The sequence below is a fragment of the Scophthalmus maximus genome, chromosome 11 (assembly GCF_022379125.1).
Source record: "Scophthalmus maximus strain ysfricsl-2021 chromosome 11, ASM2237912v1, whole genome shotgun sequence".
Taxonomy (NCBI): Eukaryota; Metazoa; Chordata; class Actinopteri; order Pleuronectiformes; family Scophthalmidae; genus Scophthalmus; species Scophthalmus maximus.
The window spans coordinates 5,992,501-6,003,242 of NC_061525.1; the positions used below are offsets into that span (position 1 = coordinate 5,992,501).

At 45.5% G+C, this 10,742-nt stretch overlaps 2 protein-coding genes and 1 long non-coding RNA gene across 3 annotated transcripts in view; 1 reads left to right on the forward strand and 2 right to left on the reverse strand.

The window, feature by feature from the left end:
* tmem91 (transmembrane protein 91) overlaps window positions 1–430 on the reverse strand; it is a 12,780-nt gene extending 12,350 nt beyond the window's left edge. Inside the window, exon 1 of the mRNA XM_035622697.2 lies at window positions 185–430. The gene's annotated coding sequence lies outside the window, so the exon portion shown is untranslated. The remainder of the gene's footprint in view (window positions 1–184) is intronic.
* A 2,693-nt stretch (window positions 431–3,123) lies between these two features.
* On the reverse strand, window positions 3,124–4,603 carry LOC118299191. The gene is made up of 2 exons (XR_004789784.2): window positions 3,766–4,603; window positions 3,124–3,610 (listed from the first exon to the last, which is right to left on the reverse strand). It is a non-coding gene; the product is annotated as an uncharacterized LOC118299191 (long non-coding RNA).
* A 1,205-nt stretch (window positions 4,604–5,808) lies between these two features.
* LOC118299720 (flagellar attachment zone protein 1-like) lies at window positions 5,809–10,742 on the forward strand. Its single transcript, XM_035623673.2, has one exon. It carries the CDS (start codon window positions 5,963–5,965, stop codon window positions 10,433–10,435), a length of 4,473 nt encoding a protein of 1,490 aa, XP_035479566.2. The 5' UTR covers window positions 5,809–5,962; the 3' UTR covers window positions 10,436–10,742.

The window sequence follows — 10,742 nt, forward strand, 5'->3', positions numbered from 1 at the left end:
GCTCACATAAAAGTCAAACTTGAATATTAATACGTTGTTATCGATATATACAGTTAGATAGATAGTACCAAAGGAGAGCCAAAGAAAACAAGAAATACACCAATGAAGGTTTTCTTTAGTTCTCTCTCTTAAAAAACAGTAAAACAGCTCCAGGTTTCCTTGGAATATCTGAGCATTTTCTCACCTTGAAATAGGAAACTCGCATCCCCTCTTTTCCGCCCAGCCTCGCTCTCCTGTATTCGAGATGAGTCCTCCAAGGGAGAAAAGGGGGAATCCGCAACCCCCGGAGAAACCATCCACAGCATTGGGCGCTTTTACGCACTGGTGGCGCGTAGGTGTCGTGTTTTTTTCTGCTCGCTTTCGGCGTGGGCATGTGCAGTGAGTGTGGACGTGTCTGTGGACAGATTGCATGTATCCCCCCCCCCCCCCCCCCCCCCCCACACACACACACACTCGTGTTTGTAGCTGAACGTTGAGTTAGGGTGGAGGAGCCACACTTGCCCCCCGTGTCGCGCTGCGCGGACGCATGGAGAGACCTGCTCCACCTGAGCAGCAGCAGCAGCAGTGAATGCGCTGTGCGCGCGTTGTCAGAGACTCGCCTCCCCCCCGCAGCGGGGCAGCTCCGCGCGCGTCCTGCCCGCCTGGCTCTCTCCCTCTCTCATCAGTCCTTGTCGCGGCCGCAGTGCATCTCACACCGTGTCAACTTTCTTCCGCCACTCTCAGCTTTTCTCCGACTCTCCGAGCGCCGCTCTCTGCGTCTCCTCCTCCTCCTCCTCTCTCCTCCTCCTCCTCCTCTCGGTCTCCCTCCTCTCTCCCTCTCTTCAGCTCCGCTGCCTCATTACGGCGGAAACACTGGGTCCTAAAGCCCGTTGGCGCCGTGTTTGACCGTGCGTGGGGTTTTGATTCCAATCGCTCCGAGGTCCTCATACGGATAGGGGGAAATAAGGCGCGCGCAAAATGAGGACATTTTGCCTTTTTCTTACTTCTTTAAGAGGATTAGAAAGGTCAGGGCTTGATTTTGGGTTGGAATTAGAATTGAGGTTTAGATAGGGATGTAAAACGGGGGGGGGGGGGGGGGGGGGGGGGGGGGGTGCTATTCCAGGGTGGAGGTAGTGAGATGCCCATCAGCCAGGATGACTCCACTTTGTGTCAGGCTTTTCGTGTCCACTTCACTCTCTGACCCACTTTGGCCAGGCCAGGCCACATTACATTAAGCTCTCCAGTCAGCAGTGACTCAAGACGCAGGAACAATAGTCCCTGCCTCGGGATCATGCTCCTGTTGCCTCTTTCAGGGGAGGCCGCGCGAGATAAAGATCAGACATTACTGCACACCAGCAATCAATGAAATCCAGAGGGCTTACGCTGAGTATTTAATGAGGTGCACTGCTCTTAGCGAGAATCCCCCCTCCGCCAGATATGATTTAACCTCTGGGCTGCTCTTTGTTTTTGCTGCTGCTGTTGTTTTTGTTGTGGTTGGGTTCTTAGCAGATGCTCAGCACAGCTGTAAATGCTGCATTTGTCTTTGGCTGTCAGAGTGACAAGGCGCCTCTCAGTCCATCATGATACAGGGATCAATACACTCTTCTTAGTCTGAGCACATCCTCCCCCATCTCTATATTTTCTTCCTCCTTCCTTCCCTCTCACTGTCTCTTCTCACTCTCTCCTTGACCCCAAATCCCTCCCTCCCACTGTCCCGTCATCTTTCTCCATCTTCATCTGTCTGTTTTTACTTTTAAGCTGAAGGATGCGGAGTCAAGGACAGGGAAGGAGCCATAGGAGGATTGATTTGGTGGGAGGAGTAAAATTAAGGCACAAATGATATTGCATAGGGTGAAACCGGTGTATTTATGTCTGACCGATATTGATCTTACACTGAACCACTAATGTGACAAACCCACTACTACAAGACAAGGACACGAAACAGCTTGTAATGCTCGCATTGTCATGGTTTTACGATGTAAAAAGATTTCAAATACTTCCACATGCAAGCGGCAAGATTTGAATACTTAGTTACAGGCACAAAGTGTTAAATATCAGTGACTTCTGTCAATAGGTTCCCTGGTCAGCCATTCCATGCACCCACATACTTTGGTTTTACACAGCAGACAAGGTGTTACAGTAGCACATTTTTTGTCGAGACAAAAAAAAATTGACATTGTGGCCAATGATAATAAGCTTCGGATTGCAAATGTGTTCATGCGTAGACGTGCAGCCACTGTAAGTTTTTTTTGCGGGACCCCGAATGAATGATGACTAAGGTACAACAAGTTAGAGAAGTGTTTTATATCCGGTAACAACCAAATATTCACATCTTTTCCAAATTCTGGTTTATGAGTTAAGTCTGTGGGTATGTGGCCCTTTCTTGGTCAGCTGAGCCACAGCAGTAGCCCTCCTTCTAGAGAGATCCCCCTTCGAGTCTCGAAACAATTTACACGATATAGCTGAAGGACATAATGATTTCCTAAGATAAAATAAATTCTGTCTTTTCATCTTTGAGTTCAATAGTTATGTAACAAGATGGATACCGTTGCAATTATGACTTCCCCCAAATTGTGACACTGCTATGCTGTGTGTGTGTGTGTGTGTGTGTGTGTGTGTGTTTATGTTGCTTGCCACCGTCTGATGTTGAGGAACTCGTCACCGGGTGAGAATAAGACTCTTATCTCCTTACCGGTCAATTATTTCCTACAAGCCGATTCTAGAATAATGAGCTCACCAGGGATTGAGACGACTTCTAGGTGAAAAGGCAACGACCACCTCACAATGAGATGACAGCCGGTCGGCCGGTCACGGAGCAGCCCATCTTCACAGACAGCAGGGCTCTCGGCAAAATCTTTGTCATTAGACTTTAAATGAAGTTCAGCTAAGACATTTTTTAAAAAAAGCTCCAGGTGAATAGAGCGAGGCCTGACATTGTGAGTAAGCTTGTGTTTCTACCTTTCAGAGCGCAGTCGCAGCAACTCTTCTACATGAATGGCCTCCTCAGCAAACCCTATAAGGGAGGATGGGGGGGGGGGGTGTAGTATTAGTAGTTAGCCTGAGGAGGTAAGTAGCTCAATAGGGAAAACACAGCTAATCCAATACTTGCTGAGGAGGGGAAACAAAATCACTGTTACAATGTGGTCAATCTGTGTGGCTGGCTCATAACATTAGATTTCATTTATTCATTTCAGATATTAAAAAAACATGAACATGCTGATGTATCCGGGATGCTCCTCCATCAAGTCTGCTGTTTCTGTTTTTTCCCTCTTTGTTTTTTTAATTGGGAAACAGCCCTGGGGTCCGTAACGATATTTTAGCAAGATGTCATTTATTATCCTTGTTACAGAGAAGGGCTAACAAGAGATCCTGTTTGTGGACCATTCACTTCGGGAAAAAAGCAAGTGCAGCAGCTCAATCTCCCGTCTGGGCGGCTCGCAGCTGATTAGGGCTGATTTGTGCGTCTGCAATACGGTTTCCACGATGCCACATGCCACCATGCAGCCCTGCGTATTCTGTCCCTCCTGGAAAGACAGTTCATGGAGAAATTCTGGGCTCTTGACTCTTTCATTTTATATTCCCATGAATGCCCTCACTCCTCCTTCTGCCTCTGGTAGTCTGAATTATTTATCTTACATAAAGGAAAGTGTGACACAAGGACAATCAAAATGGAGAGAGAGAGAGAGAGAGAGAGAGAAAGCTCAACATTAGACATAGAAACACCCACACACAGTCACATGTTAGGCATCGCACATACAGGATAAATACACACATACACACACACACAGTTTGAATATGGATGATGCACGGTCCAATGATCATAGATGTCTGAAAAGTTGTCATCATGTACTTGCTCAGAGATTGCTTCGGTTGTCTATATTTGGAGCGCTGATCTGCCTGAATTAACAGAGGACCTAAGGGAAGAGACAGAGATTGGGGAGGGGTGAAGTTTTCTCAGGATGTACCAGTAATTTGAATATATGGCTAGCCGTGAGGGAGGACGAAAAGTTTTGCATTATTGAGGGGGAGAGTTTGGGGACCAACAAGTCAGAACAGCAGCTTCTGATGTGATGTAAACACTTCCAGCGCAATCAGGGTTATATCACCATGACACCTGTGAGACGGCATTCATGGCACCAGTAGGACGTTTAGATAAAAAGTGTCCGTCATCAAGTGATGTTTTTGTATATGGTTACACCACACTTACATCACAATATTAGATAAATGATTGGCAGAAACAGGCACAAATTCGTAATATAGTATAAGATTTTTAAAGGTGACATATTATGCTCATATTCAGGTTCATACTTTTAATGAGGTTAACCACTTGAAAAGATTTACATGCTCTAATGTTCAGAAAAGGCGTCGGTGTTCTCACACTGTCCATTCCTGCAGCACCTCTTTTTACCCTGTCTAAGATGCCTGGATTTCTTTTAGCCCCTCCTCCCAATTAACCCCAGTCTGCTCTGATTGGCCAACTGGGCTAGTCTGCTTAGATGGGTAAACCAGTTTCAAAATGTGTAGGAAATGTCACGCCCCTTCACCAGAAAATGGAGATTCTCAGATTGCAGGCGGAGTTACCCCAAATGGTCCAACTGTGACATCACAGTGGGAGAGAAATCTGAACCAGTCCTGAATGACTAGTTCAGGCCAGGCTGTAGGGTTTAGCCAGCTCACAAAAAAATGACAGGGTGGTGTTTTTTCACAGTTTGTGGGCTGGCAGGCTCCACAGATACCAACATTTATATATATATATAATTTTTGCATAATATGTCAACTTTAGGCTATTTTTGACAAACTGAACTGAGGCTTTCCGCCATCAGTGCTAAATAAGGCAGCTGATTATTATTTAAGTGTATGTAAGGTCCCAGTCACTCTATATGAGAAACACATGATCTAATTAATTGATCAAGTAGTAGTAGAAAAAAGGTGTGAATTAAGTCAGAGCTGGAACTGGGACATGAGCACTGTTGTAAAGGCAAAGGGTGATCACACCAAGTATTCCGTTTACTGCACGTTGTAGGAAATTAATTGAAAGCATCCTCACTTTACTTTGAGTGCTGTATATATTTGTATAATGGCACAATGACAATACTGTTAACTTCACAATGAATGAAAATGAAATTTAATTCACAAGTCTACTCCAAATTTCAGTTGTTAAATAGTAAAAATTTTAGAAACCTTCAGGGAACTTCCCTTTTAGGGTCTGTAAAATGTTTTCCTGGAATAACCTGTGAACTTTAAAGAAATTATCCTTGGAGGTTCTGTTTAGGTTATTTTTACAAAAAGAAGCAAACTGGTTCCCTAAATGAACCAGGAAGGTTACCTCGTGGCTGGGTTGTTTATAACACACGATAACATAGTTGTAAACAGATGCCAGGGCATTTTGTAAGTGCATTTAGAAAAAAGTAAATAGTAAAGTATAAAAGAATTTCAAAGACTTTGTTTGACGCCAGGTGCACTAGTTTGAATTGTATTTGGTGAATCCCTGCGTTTTAATCCATGTTTCTCCAAAGCTTTAAGTGGGGAGCTAAACCTTTAAATGAAAAAGGTGCATTGTGATTTTGGGCTCATTAATAAAAACACTGCTGCAGTGTGAAATTATTCTGTCAGGCCTGTCAATCAACTTTAGAACAATAACAGGTTTTAAACCTGTTTTCAGTATTGAGAGTGGGGCAGCTCTTGTGTTTACATTGGATCAATAACAGGTTTTAAACCTGTTTAATCTCTTTGAAGTTGGATTTGATCCTGAAGATCAAAGCCAACAAGATCAAAGTGATTCCATCCATTATTAAGACATCGTCAGCTCTCAAATTCATATTCAGCAAATGACAAACAATTGTGAGAAAGAAGACAGATCTGATAAGACATCTACTCAGCGACAAACTACTTACCACATCAATGTTACTTAAATATTAAATGTCCAAAAACAGCAAGGAAACCGATAAAACAGAGATTATTTAAGAAGAACAAAACTGAGAATATGCAGTCTCCTGTAGACACTATGTCAGAAGAACAGCTCTTCCAGCAAAACCTGAGTGCTGAGCTAGACGCCCTCAGCAAAAAGATGGCGAGAGAATTCCAAGTGGAGAGTAGAAAAAAAAAGAATCTACAAGAGGAAGTGGAGAAAATCAAAGCTTCATGCCATGAAGACATCCAAAAGCATGAAGCTGATATCCTCAGTGTGAGGCGGCGGGCTGAAGACCTTCAACTTGAGCTTGACAATGAAAAGAAGTCCCGTGCAGACATTGTGTCAGAAAGCCAGCTATTGCTGGAAAACCTGAGTGTTGAGCGGGATGCCCTCCGTCAGCAGATGACGGAAGAACTCCAGATGGAGAGGGAAAATAAGCAGAATCTCCTAGAACACCTGGAGAGAGTCAGAACTTCATACCAAGAGGACAGCCAAAAGAATGAAGCGGTTATCCTCAATGTGAGGCAGCGGGCTGAAGACCTTCAACTTGAGCTTGACAATGAAAAGAAGTCTCGTGCAGACATTGTGTCAGAAAGTCAGCTCTTGCTGGAAAACCTGAGTGTTGAGCGGGATGCCCTCCGTCAGCAGATGACGGAAGAACTCCAGATGGAGAGGGAAAATAAACAGAATCTCCTAGAACAACTGGATAGAGTCAGAACTTCATACCAAGAGGACAGCCAAAAGAATGAAGCTGTTATCCTCAATGTGAGGCAGCGGGCTGAAGACCTTCAACTTGAGCTTGATAATGAAAAGAAGTCTCGTGCAGATATTGTGTCAGAAAGTCAGCTCTTGCTGGAAAACCTGAGGACAGAGCGGGACGCCCTCCGTCAAAAGATGGCGGAAGAACTCCAGGTGGAGAGGGGAAAAAAACAGAATCTCCAAAGGGAACTGGAAACAGTCAGAGCTTCATGCCAAGAGGACAGCCAAAGGTATGAAGCTGATATCCTCACTGTGAGGCAGCAGACTGAAAACCTTCAGCTACAGCTTGACAATGAAATGAAGTCTCGTGCAGACATTGTGTCAGAAAGCCAGCTCTTGCTGGAGAACTTGAGTGCTGAGCTGGATGCCCTCGGTCAAAAGACAGTGCGTGAGCTCCAGGTGGAGAGGGAAAATAAACAGAATCTCAAAGAAGAACTGGAAAGAGTCAAAGCTTCATACCAAGAGGACAGCCAAAGGTATGAAGCTGATATCCTCACTGTGAGGCAGCGGGCTGAAAACCTTCAGCTTGAGCTTGACAATGATAAGAATTCTTACACAGACATTCAAAAGATAGCAGAAGAACTCCAGGAGGAGAGGGGGAAAAAACTGAATCTCCAAGAAGAACTGGAAACAGTCAGATCTTTATACCAACAGGACAGCCTAAGGAATGAAGCTGATATCCTCAGTGTGAGGCAGCTGGCTGAAGATATTCAGCTTGAGCTTGACAATGAAAAGAAGACTCGTGCAGACATTGTGTCACAAAGCCAGTTCTTGCTGGAAAACCTGAGTGTTGAGCGGGATGCCCTCCGTCAGCAGATGATGGAAGAACTCCAGATGGAGAGGGAAAATAAACAGAATCTCCTAGAACAACTGGAGAGAGTCCGAACTTCATACCAAGAGGACAGCCAAAAGAATGAAGCGGTTATCCTCAATGTGAGGCAGCGGGCTGAAGACCTTCAACTTGAGCTTGACAATGAAAAGAAGTCTCGTGCAGACATTGTGTCAGAAAGTCAGCTCTTGCTGGAAAACCTGAGTGTTGAGCGGGATGCCCTCCGTCAGCAGATGACGGAAGAACTCCAGATGGAGAGGGAAAATAAACAGAATCTCCTAGAACAACTGGAGAGAGTCAGAACTTCATACCAAGAGGACAGCCAAAAGAATGAAGCGGTTATCCTCAATGTGAGGCAGCGGGCTGAAGACCTTCAACTTGAGCTTGACAATGAAAAGAAGTCTCGTGCAGATATTGTGTCAGAAAGTCAGCTCTTGCTGGAAAACCTGAGTGTTGAGCGGGATGCCCTCCGTCAGCAGATGACGGAAGAACTCCAGATGGATAGGGAAAATAAACAGAATCTCCTAGAACAACTGGAGAGAGTCAGAACTTCATACCAAGAGGACAGCCAAAAGAATGAAGCGGCTATCCTCAATGTGAGGCAGCGGGCTGAAGACCTTCAACTTGAGCTTGACAATGAAAAGAAGTCTCGTGCAGACATTGTGTCAGAAAGTCAGCTCTTGCTGGAAAACCTGAGTGTTGAGCGGGATGCCCTCCGTCAGCAGATGACAGAAGAACTCCAGATGGAGAGGGAAAATAAACAGAATCTCCTAGAACAACTGGAGAGAGTCAGAACTTCATACCAAGAGGACAGCCAAAAGAATGAAGCGGTTATCCTCAATGTGAGGCAGCGGGCTGAAGACCTTCAACTTGAGCTTGACAATGAAAAGAAGACTCGTGCAGATATTGTGTCACAAGGCCAGTTCTTGCTGGAAAACCTGAGTGCTGAGCTGGAGGCCCTCAGTCAAAAGACGGCGGAAGAACTCCAGGTGGAGAGGGAAAAAAAACAGAATCTCCAAGAAGAACTGGAAAGAGTCAGAGCTTCATACCAAGAGGACAGCCAAAGGTATGAAACTGATTTCCTCACCGTGAGGCAGCGGGCTGAAGACCTTCAGCTTGAGCTTGAAAATGAAAATAAGTCTCGTGCAGATATTGTATCTCAAGGCCAGTTCTTGCTGGAAAACCTAAATGCTGAGCTGGATGCCCTTAGTCAAAAGACGGCGGAAGAACTCCAGGTGGAGAGGGGAAAAAAACAGAATCTGCAAGAAGAACTGGAAACAGTCAGAGCTTCATACCAAGAGGACAGCCAAAGGTATGAAGCTGATATCCTCACTGTGAGGCAGCGGGCGGAAGACCTTCAACTTGAACTTGAAAATGAAAAGAAGTCTTGCGCAGATATTGTGTCACAAGGCCAGCTCTCGCTGGAAAACCTGAGTGCTGAGCTGGATGCCCTAAGTCAAAAGATGGCGGAAGAACTTCAGGCGGAGAGGGGAAAAAAACAGAATCTCCAAGAAGAACTGGAAAGAGTCAGAGCTTCATACCGAGAGGACAGCCAAAGGTATGAAGCTGATTTCCTCACCGTGAGGCAGCGGGCTGAAGGCCTTCAACTTGAACTTGAAAATGAAAAGAAGTCTTGCGCAGATATTGTGTCACAAGGCCAGCTCTCGCTGGAAAACCTTAGTGCTGAGCTGGATGCCCTCAGTCAAAAGATGGCGGAAGAACTCCAGGTGGAGAGGGAAAAAAAACTGAATCTCCAAGAAGAACTGGAAAGAGTCAGAGCTTCATACCAAGAGGACAGCCAAAGGTATGAAGCTGATATCCTCACTGTGAGGCAGCGGGCTGAAGACCTTCAGCTTGAGCTTATAAATGAAAAGAAGTCATGCGCAGACATTGTGTCACAAGGCCAGTTCTCACTGGAGAACTTGAGTGCTAAGCTGGATGCCCTCAGTCAAAAGACAGCGGAAGAACTCCAGGTGGAGAGGGCAAAAAAACGGAATCTTCAAGAAGAACTGGAAAGAGTCAGAGCTTCATACCAAGGAGACAGCCAAAGGCATGAAGCTGATATCCTCACTGTGAGGCGGTGGGCTGAAGACCTTCAACTTGAGCTTGACAATGAAAGGAAGTCTCACACAAATAGTGTGTCACAAGGCCAGTTCTTGCTGGAAAACCTGACTGCTGAGCTTGGCTCCCTCAGTCAAAAGATGGCAAAGGAACTCATGGTGGAGAGGGACAAAAAAATGCTTCTCCAAGAAGAACTGGAGAGAGTCAGAGCTTCATACCAAGAGGACAGCCAAAGGTATGAAGCTGATATCTTCACTGTGAGGCAGCGGGCTGACAACCTTCAGCTTGAGTTTGAAAATGAAAAGAAGTCGCATGCAGACAGTGTGTCACAAGGTCAGCTCTTGCTGGAAAACCTGAGGGCCGAGCAAGACGCCTTCAGTCAAAGGATGGAGGAGGATCTCAGGGTGGAGAGGGAGAAAAAAATAATTCTCCAAGAAGAACTGGTGAGAGTCAAGGCTTCATACAAAAAGGAGAGCCAAAGGTATAAAAACGATATCCGCTCTGTGAGACATTGGGCTGAAGACCTTCAGCGTGTGCTTGACACCAAAATCAAGGATCTTACAGAGAGTATGTCACAAGACCAGCTCTTGCTGCAAAACCTGAGGGCTGGGCAGGATGCTGTCAATCAAGTCAGAGCCTCACACCAAGCAAACATCCAAAAGTATGAAGCTGATTTGCTCACCGTGAGGCACCAGGCTGGCCACCTACAGAATGAGCTTGACAAGCTTCAATCCCTCATGAAGGAGTTCCATGATCCCAAACCCATGGAGATCGAGGTTCCTGATGCGGTCCCCTCAAAGCAAAAGGATTCAACCTGGAAGAGGGCCCAAAACTTTCTGGGACGGAAGAAACCACCGAGACGAAGGAACCCAGAGGATCCTGAGAACAACACCTGAAACTTCCGCCCCATGTATTTATGCCACTACTACATGTCACAAACATTGTGTGTTCTCTCTCTCTCTCTCTCTCTCTCTCTCTCACTCTGTCTCTCTCTCTCTGTCTCTGTTTCTCTCTGTTTCTCTCTCTCTCTCTCTCTCTCTCCCTCTCTGGGCTGGTTTAAGTCATACTTATCAGAAAGATTTCTGTTTGGTAATGTTAACAACTCTTCCATACATACAAAAGTTAGTCATGGAGTTCCACAAGGGTCTATGCTGGGACCAATACTTTTCACTTTATATATGCTTCCTTTAGGCAATGTTCATA

Coding starts and splice junctions, on each gene's coding strand:
- LOC118299720 (XM_035623673.2), top strand. CDS start 5,963: ATGCAGTCTCCTGTAGACACTATGTCAGAAGAACAGCTCTTCCAGCAA.